Source organism: Etheostoma cragini, chromosome 15 (genome assembly GCF_013103735.1).
Source record: "Etheostoma cragini isolate CJK2018 chromosome 15, CSU_Ecrag_1.0, whole genome shotgun sequence".
In the NCBI taxonomy this organism is placed as follows: domain Eukaryota; kingdom Metazoa; phylum Chordata; class Actinopteri; order Perciformes; family Percidae; genus Etheostoma; species Etheostoma cragini.
The window spans coordinates 4,781,302-4,798,801 of NC_048421.1; the positions used below are offsets into that span (position 1 = coordinate 4,781,302).

The window sequence follows — 17,500 nt, forward strand, 5'->3', positions numbered from 1 at the left end:
ACTGTCAGCATGTTTGGTTTTTGGCCCCATTATGAAGTTTCATCAGTTTTTCACAATTTAGTTGATTCGTTTGCTCATTGTTTCCCTTATCACTCGACTCTGTTTCCCTCATCATTACAACAACACAAGGCTGGTGTTTTCCATGTTAGTGAGGCTGGAAAACCAAAACGTAAGGGGAAGCCAACTGTTCGGACCAAGCTGATAAACCGCCTGACTTCTTGAATTAAAATATGTGCTTCTCTCTGACTCTTGTTTTTTGGAATTTTTGACTTTCTTTCTTTCTCATGAAATCTCAGCTCCGACACGTCCTTCTCTTCTTTCTCGTTGTGTCTCTCATCCTCCCCTCCACCTTACACTCGCTCCTTCTTGTCTTTCTGCTTGAACAGCGTTCATGGCTTCAAGGCTTTTTTTCACACTGCAGATGGCCATAGTGTTACTCCACTCAAGGCGTACACACACACACACACACACACACACACACACACACACACACACACACACACACACACACACACACACATACAAACACACACGCACAGACGCAGGCACGCAGGCACGCAGACACGCACACACGCATTGCTCTCTTTGTCAGTGAAAATGGTTCGGAGTGCTTTCCTCTCAGTTTGCCCTTCTCAGAGAGCAGAAGTGTCTCTTGTCCTCAAAAACTCGACTTGCAGAAGATTTGACAACCCAGTCACTGATCTTATGCTTCATGTCTTCAAGTTCAGACTGTGTGGCAATCATCAACAACAGCCTAAATCACATGGGACGCTATTTGGTGGATTTTTAGCAGCATGGCTTTAGGGTGGATGTCAATGTCAGTTGTTCCATAACTTCAGTGGACAGACTGAATTATCCCAAGATTGAATGGATGAATTGGTACAATGTTTGGTGCAGGCATTCATGGTTCGGAGGTGATGAATCCTAATCAGCTTGGTGATCTCCTGACATTTCCTCTAGCACCATAATCAGGTCAAGATGTTACAGTAATTTGTCCAATGCTAAACTACTGAACTAAGATGGTGGACATGGTACACATTACACATGGTAAGGCATGCTAATTTCCAGAACATTTACAGTGCTTGTCTACATTTTTGTAAAATGTAATATGTGTCTGCTGAATAAAATGATGAAAATTACATTTGATCTCTAAATAGCAGTTTGTGCGGCTACGGGACTAGACACAGTGTTTCAAGTTTCAGGTGCCCAACACAACAAAATGCACATGCACTCATGCTTTCGTAGATACTCACGCTTTAAAAACAGATACAATCCAAGAATAAAAGTTACAGTGCACTATAGATAGATAGATAGATAAATAGATAGATAGATGGATAGATAGATGATTATGTCATCAAAGCTGGCAGCAACTCTCCCCCGGAGCATCGTTCAGTCACAAACAGCTGTTCTAGCAACATCCAACTGGGACACAGACACACAAACTTGTAATTGTGGGTAACATTAGGAGCTTGCCTACTAAAACAACACAACTGTATGTCACACTAACAGTTGTGTGTGTGTATGTGTGTGTGGGTGTGTTAGATGTGATCTTATATATATATATATTTTTTAATTTTGTCCCAAATAAACTATTAAGTCACTGCAATGACCTTCACTATTCAGAACAATTCTTTCGCACAAATTCCTGATTTATTTTTAGAACACATAGAGGTAAGACATTATTGTCTGGTACGGCGCTATAAAATAACGTGATGTGGAATTCCTGCTGGGAAATGCTCAGTGTCTTTTATGGGCTATTAGCATAAGGGGCCATTTTCTCTTATTGGGCCAATGGAGCTGAAGAAAGCAATTACTACAGTACCACACTGCTCGATGGGAGGGTGAGTTTTCAAAACAGAAAAATCTGACAGAGAGGAAAATGGCTAAGAGGATCAGAAGAGAAAGCCAGGGTGAAAAGGGGAAAAAGGAAAATGAAAAAATTAAAATGTGGGTGATGGTCACAATATCTTTGTGCAACAGAAGAGATGAGTGGCAAGAGAGATTGAGTGACAAACCGGCACATATAGAGGCAGTTAAGAGGAACAAAAGCGGAGTGGCAGCCAATCCAAGTGTTCGGGAGACTCTCCCATAATCCCGTCATCCACTCTAATCTCTATGACGACGACACGGGGCTCCATCTATGACGTCACCGTTATGAATATTCATCAGGTGAATCTGAGCTCTCTACTGAATCCTTCCTTGTTACATTTCATGCTCTTATGGTCTTGCTGTAACAGTATACTTTGATCATATACAATAGCAAATCAAAAACAAATTAGGCTATGTATATGTATATATATATATAGAGTTCAGAAATGTGTTGAATGAATACACCCGCAATTAACCATAGTCCTCAAAAATCCACCAGAATTTAGAATTCCAACACAAAGAAAGCATAAGGTAACGGGCATCCAGCCAAAAAGATTGATATTTCCGGCGGCAACGGAGCAGTCCCAAAAGTGGAAAGTCCTGGATGTAGACAAGAAGAATTTAGACGCTGCTTGACCATCCAACCAGCACTTCAGTTGAAACATACTGATACCTTTAGCATTGGATGTCAAGGTGTAGTCTCAGATGGCCAGTGACCATGCCCTGTGGACTAGCACCAGAGTCTTTTTATTTATATATTTATTGGATTTATATGGATTTGAACATAACAGATACAACGTACACATCATCTACAGAATAAAACCAAACAGAGAGTCAATCTGTGACACAAGATATTAATAGGTAAATGATTAACACCCAGTTCCCACCCCCCACCCTCCCCACAAATAGACATCATTGAGGTTAAATGAAATAGGGTGAAATGGGTCATGACACAGGTAAGCAGGGCCTTAGTAGTCTGATATAGGCTGTGTAGCACCAGAGTCTTGACATCTAGACTGGTAGAAAACCTCCTCCTTAGCAAGAAAATGGTGACTGTACAGGAGAAATCTGTTGGCAGGAGCAAGACATTGCTGCAGTCTTTGCCAAGTTCATTGTCCAGGGTAACTGGGGTTACAGTTTTTTGAACTTTGTTAGGGAATTCCCTTCCCTCAAAGGAATAAAAACTCAGTTAATTATAACCATAAGCACACATGTAAAAATTAGTACATGTGTGCTTATGGTTATAACCCCAACACAACACACCCACACCCACACACCCACACACCCACACACCCACACACATACACGCATACATATACACACACCCGCACACGCACAAGCACAAGCACACACACACACACACACACACACACACACACACATATAAGACGTCCTTCACACATACAGTAGTCCTGTACATGCTTCTCTGTCTTTATCACCTTCAAACACCTCAAATCTGGCACATCCTCCAGTCTCCTCATTAACTTTTCCTCTCTTCTTCCCATTTCCCCTTTTAACTCTCATCTTCCTCCCACCTGCTTTCTTTCCGTCATTCAGACATCTGTGTGGTGGCTGTGGAGATAAGCAGGGGAGTTTTCTATTGGACAGCTAATTCAGGACGGTTGAGACAGCACAGCTGATACACATCCAGTGTGTGTGTACGTGTATTTTGGTAGGAGTGTGAGGGCAAATGTTATTATTCTCATAGGCATGGTTCAGGTTTATGTTGGTGTGAGGTTAGGTTACAAATGTCCATTTATTAAAAAAGGCAATTAAAATATGCTTTGTTATCTGCGTGTATGTGCACAAAATGTAAAAGCAGATCACAAAGCTACACATCTCACATTCACCTAAAGTAAACACATTGAGACACAAATGAACTCACCACAGGCACTTGAAAAGGTAACTCTTTATTTTCTTATCATTATACTGTATATAATATTCCTTCTCTCTAGATATAGGTATCATATTTATATCATGTAAGTAAAAGTGTGCTTTTATTCACAGCTTGTGTCCGTGTCAGACGGCTGTTAGTTGGAGGTTTACAATATAAAGTATACAGTGAAACTGGCTGGCAGCTGTGTGTGTGTGTGTGCGTGTGTGTGTGTGTGTGTGTGTGTGTCTGTGTGTTTGTGTGTGTGTGTGTGTGTGTGTGTGTTTGTGAGCTGTGAGAGTTGTACAGTCCATGTGCCTGTGTATAGAAAGACCAATGTGAGTGCCAGCATGTTTCTGCATGCATGTGTGTGTGTGTTTGTGTGTGTGTGTGTGTGTGTGTTGTGTTTGCAGAGGACTAAGTACATGTATCTCATGATAGGGCTCAGAGGTATGGAGCAGGATAAAGAGCTGCCCATTGACACAAATTTCAGAACAGTTGATCGCCTTCAACCTTTTCAACACATCGCCCATCACCACGTTTTTATATGTTTTAAAGTTATGACCCACGTTTTTGGGGGGGTATTCTTTTCTGCTTCAGGTTCCAGCTGCACATTTGTCTTCAGGCTTTCGTTTTTCACTTTCATCACTGCTGCCAGGCAACACTGATGATCCCCAATGTCACCCCTTAAGTCAGAGTAACGGCTGGCTGCTATTCACTCTCCTCATCTCCATCTGAATAGTTTCACCTCAAGGCACACTGCTACAATGCCTGCAAGATTCACTCCCTACATTTCTTTTCCAGTTCATTGCTACACATTTAATAAACATGCTATGAATTAAGTATTCTGCTTTGATTTTGCTGTGTGCTGTTTTTGCAGTGCTCTTTTGAAGGGACTACTCCATTTATTGTCACTGTACACTAGGAGAAAAATAAATGCAAATTTGAATCGATTAAGAAATACTTAAAAAATGTCACTAACATCACCATCTCTTCTCCTGAGTTTGTATTCTGGCATTTTGTTATCTAACAGTAGTTGACTCATGTCAACTTTAAAATGGACAAAGTCAGGTTACAATCATTTACCATTTAAACTACTTCAATTAACAAGACTAAGAGTCTGAAGCCATGCTAGTGGCTTTGCTAGACTGCACACTGGTGCTTTGAGCTAAATACTAACACTAATACTCCAATGTAACTGGACAATGACAAAGCTAACGTGGTGATGTTTAGTCGTTTAGCAGTTTTGTAGCACTAAACACTAAGGTGCAGCTGGGGCTGAATGTCCTTGGTGTTGTGGGTATTAAGTTACAAACAAACAATTGACCTGATGATGTCGCTAGATAGAAATGTTAAGGATTACCAAAGTTATTACAATTCATCCTGAGGGAAACGTGAATGTCTATTATTAATTTCTTGGCAATCCATCCAACAGTTGTCTCGACATTCCACTTAAAATTGTCCAACGTCAACCTAGAGGATATGTCAGGGGTGTCACCGAAGCAAGCAGGACTTCTCCTCTGGGCACCATGAATATCTGTACGTCTACCAAATTCTATTACCATCCAGTAAATAGTTGTCAAGATATTTCATTTTGGACCAAAGTGGTCAATGACCGACATTGCCATCAGCTACATGCTGCTAGCCTGACTAGACCACTCACAGTATGAGCACTCTGTGATCATACAAAACTTTTGATTATTCTGTGTTTTTATACTGGTCTCTATGCATGGTAGCCTGACTCCACCCATTACAATGTAGCTCCGTAGAAGGTGATGGGCAACGTAGTCTCTTTGGGGCTTGACTTTCTCAGATGAGAGTTTGACTCATTGAAAATCGAAATAATGATCCAATAGATCACATATAAATTGTAGGATTTGGCCTGAAAATCTCTAGTGACTTTTTTAGAAAACATCAATAAAAACTAGAATCAGATCATCTTTTTGAATAAGATCAACTCACGATTCCACTAAATAACCCCAAAAAACAATAAGAAGACACCTATAACGTGTACTGTTGCCAATGCTCACAAGCAATTAATGCATAAGGGAGCCTGAATACACCTTATGCAGGACAACACTCTTGAAGCCTGGTTAAACTTTCTGCCATTTTGGACCTTTCATCCTTGGTCAGTCAACCATGCCAGCCTCGGACATGTTCTGCATGTAAACAACACTGTCTGAACGCGGGGTTTGAGATTTTAATCACTGTACTTCCTGTCAAAATAACGTGTAAACTGCAAGACAGGTACAAAATCTCTCTAGCTAAAGGGCTAAAGCCTGGCACTAAAAAAATGGACTTAATAGGCACCAAGGCCAGAATAATTAACTAAATTGTTGCTGCTATTTGAATCAGAGATTCTGTTAAGGGAAATATTTTTGGAAACCTGTCTTTATGTAAAATGTCCCACATGAAGAACATTTAATTCTAATTGGCAGTACAAGTTGGACGACCTCTCACGTCATCTGAAAGAAGAAGCATTCTGATGTAGGAGCTCCTACAGACAAATCCTCAGCAACACAATCGTTTGACAAGCAAGTATTGAAGACAAGCTAGTCCCCCTTTTTTTTTGTTAATATTTGTGAAGTTTGAGAACATGAGGAACAGCAGGCTACACCAGGTAGCGCTCATTGAAGACCAGCTGTCATTGGGGACTCAATAGATTTGGGTCTATCCCGCTAAGCCCCCTCTGCCGATCCTAAATCAGCCTTACAGACCAACACAGTGAGTCAGATGTGAACAGCAGGTTCATCAAAACTCAAAGTTAACAGTCCAGTCAGACGTTGGAAATTAAAAAAATGCCTTCTCCTTAGCCTTGTAATATAAACTCATCATTAATACATTTTGTACACAATATCCACCAGAAACCACTGACTCCAAAACAGTCCTTGTATCTTGTATGGCTGCGTCTGTTGAGGAATGATCGGGGCAGTTAGCTCTAAAACTGATCCCAGCGCAACCGTTAAAGGTTGTGGGAATTCAGAGGAGGTTATACTGGAAGCCCCATGGCTGATCTGGGAGCAGTATGAAGGCAGGACAGGCAGGCACTGGGTGCATGGGTGAGGAGAGACTAACGGCGCACACGCACACGCACACGCACACACACACACACACACACGCACACATAGATATTAACGCACAAACATGCAGGCACATAACTCCACCTGTAAGCCCTCCTCACACAGTAACCTGTGTGTGTGTGTGTGTGTGTGTGTTTGTGTGTGTGTGTGTGTGTGTGTTGGTTGCATGTGCAAAGTGTAGAGTTCTTTTAACATGTGTTTGTCTATTCCAATAAATTCACATTTCTCAAACATTTCTTCTGGACCTCTGTGTTTGATTAGCTGGCTCAGTACTTGAAGTTCCTTTGAAGAGCGACAAATCCGCGGCATTTTTTTTTTTTTTTTCAAAAATAAACACTTAAAATGATTTTTTTTCCAAACATGACACAGTGATTTTTCTTTTAACAGAACACATTTATCCACAAACTGCACTGGCCGAAGTTGCGAGTGTGTGTTGTATAAGTGAGTGTATCTGTGCACAAATGAATGTCTGTGTATATGTATGTGACCATTAATGAATGTGTGTATTGCTATGTCTTGTGTTTCTATACTTTTGAGGACCTACATTGCACACAATTCTTTTGTAGGGTCCGTTTTTTAAGTATATAAGGTCATAGTTACAATTTGGAAAGGATGGCCATAGTTTAGAGCATATTATTAATTAATGAACATGTTAATTTCTCAAATTGCTACATTTGTTATTCATTTTTTTGTTTTATTTTAAGAGAAACCTGAGTGATATCACTATTTATTCACAACATATGTGTGCTCCAGGCTTCCTTTGGAGCATTTAATTGCCTTAATGTGTTACTTTGAACCTTTATTTAAAAGTACCAACAGATTTCAAGGACAGATGACTTTTTTTAAAGCCACAGTGAAAGGGGAGAAGATAAAATGTAATAACACTATTAACCATCTAAATAGATAAAGAATACATATGAGTGCAAGCAGCAAAAGCAACCCTAGAATGAAAAACAATTTATCATGGCAGTCCTGCAAAAACATTACTTCTGTGAAATCTAAAGTTGTTGTTTTGGTGACACTGCTGAAGAGGCTGTTGTTCAAATCTGCGGTATTTTTGAGTTGTATTACAGAGGCTTACATGGTAAACTGTTTCTATTATGTTACATCTGTTAGTCTTGAAAAAAGTGGATACTTTGAAGCGTTATAAAAGTAGTATTTGTTTTTACTACTGTATTACATTGCATTATTTTCTGTATCCAGGTCACAGAACTTAAGTCTCTAGTGCGTTGGGGGAATGGGTCCTCAAAGGTATAGTAACCTTACTTTGAAGGCATATGTGTGTGTGTGTGTGTGTGTGTGTGTGTGTGTATATTGCACTTTCAGTGTTGAATGTCCCGCTGAAAAACTGTAAAGTTGACCTCTGACACCAGTTAGGTGAGGTTAATGTCCACGACAGATCGTCCGAGCGCTCCATTGTCTCTTGCTCCCCTTTCGTCAGAGGCTTCAGATGTGCTAAAACAACACAATCTCACAAACCACATCAAAGTAGAAAATGAAACTAGAATAATATAATATTACAAAGACTACAACCCCTGCTTCCCAACTCTGCTCCCTTTCGACTACCCCCCCCCCCCCCATTAATAGATTAATAACTATAATATGTGACAGAGTTTGTCATCCTCTGCACAGTGGCACCTTTAGAGTAGAATATTTTTTTTTTACTAATAATACAATTATTTGTTGTTGATTTCAGAGTATCAAAGCTGTATGGCGGTAAGAAGAGATAGACAGAGGTCTAGTCTCAAATAGCACCCTGTGCTCTATTGGAGTAAACATCGTTAAACACGACACAGGCTTACAGTTCCACACACCCTTGAAAGGCGTCTTAAATGTAGCTGTCCAGTGTCCCTTACGGAGTGTAGAGATTAGGGTGCCATTTGAGACTGGATTAGAAATAGAGCGAATGTAAGCACTGGAAGCGGATGGATATGGCATGCATGGTTTGAAATATTAATGTTGACATGGCTCATGGATGCGGTTCAGAACTCTGACCCCTATAGGGGCCACGGATGTGCTGAGCTACATAGCTACTACTGCTGAGTGAGTATACTGCAGGAAACCCTATGCAAACAAAGAGTACTTGGAGGACTGAACCTAAAATCTAAAGCTAACCTGGAGACCATGATATACAGGAAATATTTTGAGTAATATTTGGCACCAAGTTTGATTAACAATATTTTTGCTAATATATGTTTGATCCTTAAACTAACTCAAATAATTCTTAACCAAAAGTATCCTACCTCTGCTTAAGGCGATACTCTTAATCTCTAATTACATCAGAAAGTTACCCTTCTAACCTAAGTTAGCCAGAAAAAGCAGCTAAAGGCTTACCGGTAACTAACATGAGTAGAAGAGTCTATTTCTCTTCCTCCGCTTCTCTTTTTGCATGAAGCGTGTTATATCGTTAGTTAGCTATTCAGCTGGTTAAAAAACAGTTGTTCAGGTGCAAATGTACTTTGCCTTTCCTTCCACACAACACCCTTTAAAATGACACTGCTGCAGCGCTGAGCATTTAAAAAGCCCTTGTGTGCTCCTGTCCTTTAAAAATTAAAAGCCCTTGCTGGAGAAAAACTGTTTTTCCCTTTCACAGCCCATGACAACTGTTAATGTTGTAGTTAGCTTGCAAAATTAATATTTACACGTGGAGGACAACAAGAGCAAGTCTGCGGTGATGCATGTGTGTCCCTTTAAGCTCCTTTATGGCGTAAAAAGACAACGGATAAAAGAGCAGCGTCATAAATTAAACAGTATGACTGAGATTTAAAACATATTTTATTATCAGGGTAATATCTCTCAAAGTATCGGTGTGACGGTTTCAGCTTAGTGATGTTTCATGGTTAATTTATACAAAACAGTGCAATGGTGGCTTAGGGAAGTAACGAAGAAAATAAAAATGCATTTTCCCCTTCTCTTTGAGTTCACACGCACTTTTTACTCACAGCCCCTACAAAGGTTTGAGGAAAAAAAAGCTGCTAACATTTACACTAGCTACTCATGCTCTCCCTCCATAGCTCTTTCTGTATTATGGCTATTTTGTCTCCTCCCCTTGTATCTGTGTGTGTGTGTGTGTGTGTGTGTGTGTGTGTGATCAGGTGTTGTCCAGTGATGTGATAAATGGTTTAATGTGAACTCAGACAACACTATAAACACTACAAAAGTGTTGCAAAGTATTTATTTTTGGATCTTTGTATGTGTTGCAACAGCCTGCTAATTCTTTGCGAACATTTACATTGAACAAAGGTAGCGACAGATTTCATAAAAATTTCATAAGCAAAAATAAAGTGTGTTAACGTTAGGTTTCTTAAACATGTATGCCAGTATGTTGGGAAGTCATCAGATCCCAGTCAAAAACGTCTTATTTATCCAATAACTGCATGGCTTCAGTACAAAATGGTGCCAACACAGTATGCAGAGGGTCAGAGAGTGCACCCACTTTGTGTTCAATGTTTTTATACGTCTAAAAGAGAGCAAGGGAGAGAGAGAGAGAGAGAGAGAGAGAGGGAGAGAGAGAGAGAGAGAGAGAGAGAGAGAGAGAGTGAGAGATAAATGTAAATTTATTAATGTGTCTCTAGAATTTGTCCCAGTAAAAACTGCACAGGTGTTTGAAATATGATAGGACCATGACTGACAGCTAACACAGCCAGGAGACGTGTGTATTGGCTTGAGTGTGTGTGTGTGTTTGTGTTTGTGCAGATGTCTACTGTATTTGCACATGTAAAGAAAATAAAGAGGAGGAGAGGCTGTGAGTGACAGCTGAATGGATGGAGCACAAATCCTCTGAATAATACATGGGACTTCTGCCAATTCCATCTATTTAGCTTTAAATTGTGCGCCACATACAAATTCATTTTCAGCAGATCCTCTATTGGAGAAGAGAATTGTGTACTTTAAACTGAAGGGAGCATTTTCTCAGTCTTTAATTTTTCAGCTGAAATCTTTGACAATTCTTCTGGCAAGAAAAGACAACTTTATATTAAATTCATCTTTATGATATTCCCCAAGAGGTAGTGGGCACAAAAAAGCCCATCTGTTTGTTTAATGTCTTTTTGGCTCCGCCTTTAAACATAGTCACAGCTCAGTGGTCTCCTCCGACAGTACCCTGAACCAACAACCCCCAGAAAACCCTAACTAGTCTACGAGCAACACCAACGGAAGACAGGACCTAAAAGAGAAAGAAAGGGTGAGAGGAGGTGTGTAGAGAGGGTAGCAGTGAGGTGATTTATGGGGCTACACAGAAAAATGTGTAAGGTGAAAGGTGACCAGTGAAGGCGGACAAACGGACACATATTTGATCATCTCTTTCAGTTTGGGGTGAAAAATAAATAAATCAAGAGATGACAAGATTTTGTGTGGTTGAAAACAGGGGTAAAAGGAAGCACCAATGATGTAACGTAACAATCTAAAAAAGATTCATTATTTTTGTTGAATCCCATCTTTTCCTCCCGAAACAGCTGATTTGTAGTCAGTATACCCGTTTCTCTTCATCAAAAACCTCCACGCAGGTTTAACGACTGACCTGGGATCAGAGAGATGGGGGTAAATGTTACCAGGAACGAGCTCAATTCAGTTTCAGTTCAGTCAGTTATGAAGTGAGTCTTTCCATCAATCAATATGAAAGGAGTATATATACAATATGTATAGAAAATAATAACTAGTGCCATAAATGTGCTGCCATAAATGGGCCAACTGCATCTTCAATTAATATTTTTGAATCCAGCTGAACTGAAAATGAATCAATCCCTATTCTGAGGCGTTAACGTCCATACTTTTAAATAGCATCGTGATCAGAGAGCTCAACGGCTGTACCCTGCACTAATCCAACTGCTATCCAAAAGGTTAGGAGGACAGAGATCACACAGAGTCTCTCAACTCTTTTTTCCTCTTCTCCTTCAGTTCACATTATTTTCATTTTTTTTTAGGAGAAGTTGTCCCAAACAGCAAAACACTTACGATATGCTTTTAAACTCGGGTCAATCCCATTTCCCCCTCAAAAAAGCCAGAAAGTCAATTTATGAACATAACACTCATGAACATAAATCGAATGTGCCTTCATATGTAAGGGGTTACAGGTATAACTACAGTGATATGTGGTAAAGTGGAGTTGGGAACAACTTCTCCATCAAAACCAACGCTGCTACACACACTGAAACGCTCACAAGGCTCAGGATTCACAGTTCAAAGGCTAAAAGTTCACAGTTCACAGTCAAAGTTTATCAAACCCCAAACCCACCCACGTAACCCTATGTGTCCCCTGCTTTTGCTTGCACTCCCCCTGTATTTCTCATCATCATTCTCTTTGATACTTTGATTGGGCGATATCTGCAGCCGGCACCTCTCAGACAGGCGTGGTCCTGCGGTTGGGGTCCTTGCTGTAGTCTTTAGTGAGCGTGCTGCTCTGGAGGAAATCCCTTTCTGAGTTGAGCAGGCCGCCCATGCCGCTGCCAGGTTTGGTGCCGGCGTTGCCTGCCTCGCGTGGGTTCAGCGTGTACATGGGCATCTCAGAGGCGGCGGGCCCTGTGTAGCCGCCTTTCCCCAGCGGTGAGGTGTCACGGCTCGGGGCCTCGGAAGAGCGCACACTGGAGCGACGCCGGAAGCGGTAGCGGTAGGAGGGGATGCGGCTGAAGGCAGACTTTTTGATGAGCTCGGTGCGAGACTTGGCCCGTTGCTTGCGGTGCTTCTCGATGAACATGTGCACGGCCAGCACACCCACCATTTCTGCCATGATGAAGGATAGGGCGCCAAAGTAGAAGGACCAGCCGTAGGAGTAAGACTTTTTACTGTCACTCTGGCCCGGGTCACCCGAGTTGGCTGAGATATAGACAATAATTCCTATTATGTTACTTAGACCTGGAAGGGAAGGACAGAAAGACCAAAATAATAAGAGATGTGAGTGGAAAGGATGCGTGACCTACTCATCCAGAAAAACAGCACACAAAGATTGCAAGAGACAGATCCATGAGTAAATGAAAACAAAGCACAAATATACAGGTAATGCACAATCATCAATAAAAACACAAGGCTATGCGTTTACCATGCTAGCAGCTGCATGACTTTGGCACAGCAATGTTAGAGGAAAATGTTAACATCTGCGTGCTAACATGCTCACACTGACTATGCTAACATGATGCTGACTGGAAAGTAAAATGTTCACGATAGTTAACATCTTAGCTTAGCGTATTAACAACTAATTTCATGTGTTTTGCAGGTATTTGGTCATAAACCAAAGCATTGGTTCTCTTTATAAGGAAAGTTAAGGGATCCAAAGTTATTACTCTTCCTCCAGAGGGGGACATGATTGTCTACACCGAAATTCATGGCAATTCATCAAATAGCTTAGATAGAACCCAATGTGGTGGACCAGTAGCGACAGTTAAAGATACAATCAAGTGGCAGATTAGTGAATGGAAATTCGTGAACGTGTAAGAGCAAAGATTTGAGAGAAATTAGCAGAGAGGAGGACGACGGGGAGACAGCCAAAGGAAATAAAGCAAAGTAACGGGAGAAGAGAGTGGAGCTTAATAAAAAAGCTGTAGAGAGTCATTGCACACAGCTGGGCGCTCTTATTCCATATCATTAGTCCAGAATACAGTGCTCATGCAGTGTGGTGGAACGCACAGAATGGGGACAATTAGCCAGCTGTAATTAACCAGAATCAGCCCCACACTATTGTGGTAAATAATTACCAATTTGGCTCCATGAATTCACTACAAAACCCAATGGGACCCTGCACATCCCACTGAACAGCAATTACTGTACAGCCCTTTGTGTTTGTCAGGGGCAAGAGCATAAGTGTGTGTGTTTATGGGAGACCAAGTGTCAGCATCCATGTGATAGATTGCCTGTGTGAGCATGTATATGTGTTGACACTCTCACACCCTCACAGTGCATCACAGCAGCATCATGGTATTCTAGCTGATTGATTAATCAGCTGCTGCGCCCCGTTTCCACACTCTGGCTCCTCACACAGGCCCTTCTGTGTGCTCTGGATGCCAAACAGGCTCCTTCTACAAATATTTGAGAGCTGCACCTCCTCTAGTTAGAGTGGCTCCACAGTACGTAACTACACACACTCATGGACATACACAGTAGCCCCTTGTTGCTTTCTCAAATGCAGCATCATTGTACTTAGAATAAGAATCATAGTCATTTCTTGAGATCAGACATATTTGAATCTACTCCGCTTCCCCTATCAGGTCAGGCTATTATTTTAAGTCATTGGTACTGCAGCTAAGATTGCTGCTATGTACAGCGACATAAATAAACAGCAAAATCAATACAACTTAAATATAAACATGTGAAACAGAGAAGGTTAAAATTTGGGCTAAAAGGATGAAAAATTATTAACCAATAGCCAATGTGTTTTTTGTAGAAACAATATAATCAATATGTAAAAGAAATGTAAAAGATGTTTATTATAGTTAATAATACAGCTCCTGAGAAACACACACACACACACACACACACACAAACCTGCAGAGACGAAGAAGATTCCTGCACTGAGGATGACATTGTGTCGGCTCCGGTAAAACTCACTGGCGGCCACACAGAGCCCCCCCAGGAACAGCAGACCCACACTCATGATGGGGAAGATACTGGAGGCACGCACAGCACCTGTACACACACACACACACAAAGTGTGGAAACATGTTTATAATGGAAAGTTACTAACGTGGAAGTGTTGGGTGAATGGTTTGTTTCAGGAAACCCTTTGACTCCATGTTAATGTTAATTTGAAAACAGATGTTAAATACCAAATATAGTTTAAAAAATGTGCATTTTCAGTTATTGTTGTGGGTATCAATACAGCGTCCAAAACTGTTTTCAAAGTGGCTGTGCAGTAAAATTTGCAGTGTACAGATACAGTGGATCTTCCAGAGCAGAGAATGAAGTCACGCTCTCTCTGTGTGTGTTGTAATCTGAGCTTCTCTGTTCTTTATTTTTTATAGATGGTCTGGCTGCTCGTGCATGTTAGTGCATGTGAGTGCATATGAGGGCCTTGTGTGTCAGCATCAGACACTGAGGGCTGTGACAAAGCATTGATATTTGACGAGTTAGGGAGCGGGCTTTGACAGCCATGTGGCAGCAATCCCAGACCAATTTTTTTTCAATATTTCGAGTAAAGGTGTTGGAAAAAAGCTAGATTTGAATTTTCAGTTTTGAAAAATTGGGTAAATGGTATGGTATATATAGGATCCTATGAGTCTATGCTCAGTAGATTAAAAGGTGGTTTGGATGATTAGATTTCCAAAGGGACCTTTTAAAAAAATTAAATTAAAAAAAGTTTAGTTTAGTTACTTTTTAGGCACTTTCAATCACAGGTATAAGATCCTGTTAATGAGAAAGTTTAATTGTAGGTTTGACTGGGTCCCTCCGATTTATATGTGTATTACTTGCATTACTAAGTGTTTTTCTTTCTACACCATGGTTTTTAGAAATGTTGTCTACTGTGACCATGAAATGAGTTAAGGATCTACTTGCTGCCATGTACCAACCTTTTCTTTAAAGTCAAGATGTTGCCTGTAAAGAATAGATTAATTTAATTAAACTGTAATTAAAAAACCAAATCATTGAAAATACTGCCAGCTTATAGTCCCATTATGTACTATTTTCTGCTGGGAGGATTCAGGAGGATTACACATCAGCGGATGATAAACAGTACTAAGCAATGAGTCAATGGAAAGAAAAACAACTTTTCCAATATTTGTAGAAAGAAAAGAAAGAGAGACCATACAGACAACCATACCACCTTGTATGGTAAGACAGTGTATAATTCCTACACGGATGGATGTGAACAACCTCAAATCCGCTGTGGCCAGAGGCAGGGCAGGGCTGCATCACAAACACACACACACACACACACACACACACACACACACACACACACACAAACACACACACACAGACACACACACACACACCAGTGCTGCTACATGCTTGACTGAGTCTGAATGTAGAACATGTTAAAGCATTCAGAGGCCTTGCTTCAGAGGGAAAAGATGGACAAAAACCAAGACAGATGGAGAGTCGCACTGACACATATGCAAGACAAATTAATGAATAGCAGAGATGATGAAAATGGAAGCGAGGCAGCAGTAGGAGTGAAATATCTGTCAAAACCCCATATGTGTACATGATGCGACAACATATTGAAGGATATCAACAGCTTGTCATGCAGACCTGAGCTGTGCGGTATGTTTCGATAGGCCGATGTGTACTCAATCATCAAGTGCATCATTAGCATTACCTTTTAAATCATCTAATCACTAACATGTTTGGGTTTTGGTATCTCTTTTCTTTAGGCGTCTTGTTATGCAAAACATCCCCAGCATAACTGACAGAGGCAGTGACCAATAGTGTTGTACGGCTGAGCGTACAAGCCCCGCCCTTGTGGCCCACACCCGTGGGCTGTGTATGAAATGCCGGTCACTAGGTCCCCGCTCCCTATTGGCTGGCCAGCGCTGAGGCCTGTGGTCTAATTGGCTGCCTCTGGGGATGTTGCTCTGTGTTCAGTGCAGTGAAAAAGAAGCATAGGCCGAATCCGTTTTCCCTTTGCTTTGTTGTTGCTGTTATCTCTCACTGTCCATTTTTACTCTTTGTGGGAGAAAGGACAGAAACAGCCCCCTGCTTTCCGTTTTCCACTAAACAACCTTCTCTCTATCTTTGTGGCTGCATCATTTTTACTTCATGTATCATATATGTTGTTCTCTCCATTATACCCTCTCTGTTCATCTATCTGGAATGTAACAAAAGTTAGAGCTCACATTTCTTCCTTGTATAATACTTTGAATAGCTGTACATTGTAATACAAGAAAAATTCTATTTCTTTTATTGTCATATCTTCTACATCCATGATCAAGTGACGAGAAAGCTGACTTTTTGCAATGTGTCTTGTAACATATCATGTATTCATCAAGGACAAATTTAAAAGGACAGTTTACCCCAAAATCAAAAAACTAAATATTTATTCTTTTACTTGTAGTGCTATTTATCAATCTAGATTTGTTTTGGTGTGAGGTGCCCAGTGCTGGAGATACTGGCAGTAGAGATGTCTGCCTTCTCTCCAATATAATGGCTACATTTGAAAAACTCAACAGCAATGTCTCTGTCCAGAATTCACGACCCGGTTTCTCACAATAATCTACCATCCTGGTTGCGTTTTTAACACCACAAGCTGAGGGCCATATTATTCCATTATACTGGAGAGAAGACAGACATCTCTACGGCTGATATCTCCAACACTGGAAACAATCTAGATTGATAAAGAGCACTACAGCTAAAGACGGGACATCGGTATTTTGATTTGGGGGGTTTGAACTGTCCCTTTATTACCCCTTTTAATATTTTTCAACCAACTCATGGAGCAAATTACTGCTTAGTTAGCTTTTTTAGCTAGCCAAACAGTTAGCGACAGTTGTCCTTGGTAGATCGGACCCTATTATCATTGTAAACTGGAAAAGTGCTGGAATAGAAAGCTTGACAGCACATTAACAATGAATAAGGGGGCAGTTATTTCAAGTCAAGTTTAAACCTTTAATATTGGATTGGGTTAGTATACTATTATTATAAATCATGATATAAGGTCTCATCAACATATTTTAAGGTCTCGTTCAGCAAAGTTCATAGCAGCCTTGACCTGACAGTGACACCAGATAAAATACTGATACTGATTTAAGAT

At 40.7% G+C, this 17,500-nt stretch overlaps 1 protein-coding gene and 1 long non-coding RNA gene across 2 annotated transcripts in view; both read right to left on the reverse strand.

Moving 5' to 3' along the window:
- Positions 1 to 4,621: 4,621 nt before the first annotated feature.
- On the reverse strand, positions 4,622 to 10,071 carry LOC117957401. The gene is made up of 2 exons (XR_004659506.1): positions 5,176 to 10,071; positions 4,622 to 5,081 (listed from the first exon to the last, which is right to left on the reverse strand). It is a non-coding gene; the product is annotated as an uncharacterized LOC117957401 (long non-coding RNA).
- Positions 10,072 to 10,727: 656 nt separating this feature from the next.
- The window catches only part of cacng3b (calcium channel, voltage-dependent, gamma subunit 3b), a 22,931-nt gene continuing 16,158 nt past the window's right edge, over positions 10,728 to 17,500 (reverse strand). Inside the window, exons 4-5 of the mRNA XM_034893091.1 lie at positions 14,296 to 14,436; positions 10,728 to 12,672 (exon numbers count right to left, since the gene is read on the reverse strand). Of these exons, the coding sequence (XP_034748982.1) occupies positions 12,161 to 12,672; positions 14,296 to 14,436 (653 nt within the window). The 3' untranslated portion in view covers positions 10,728 to 12,160. The remainder of the gene's footprint in view (positions 12,673 to 14,295; positions 14,437 to 17,500) is intronic.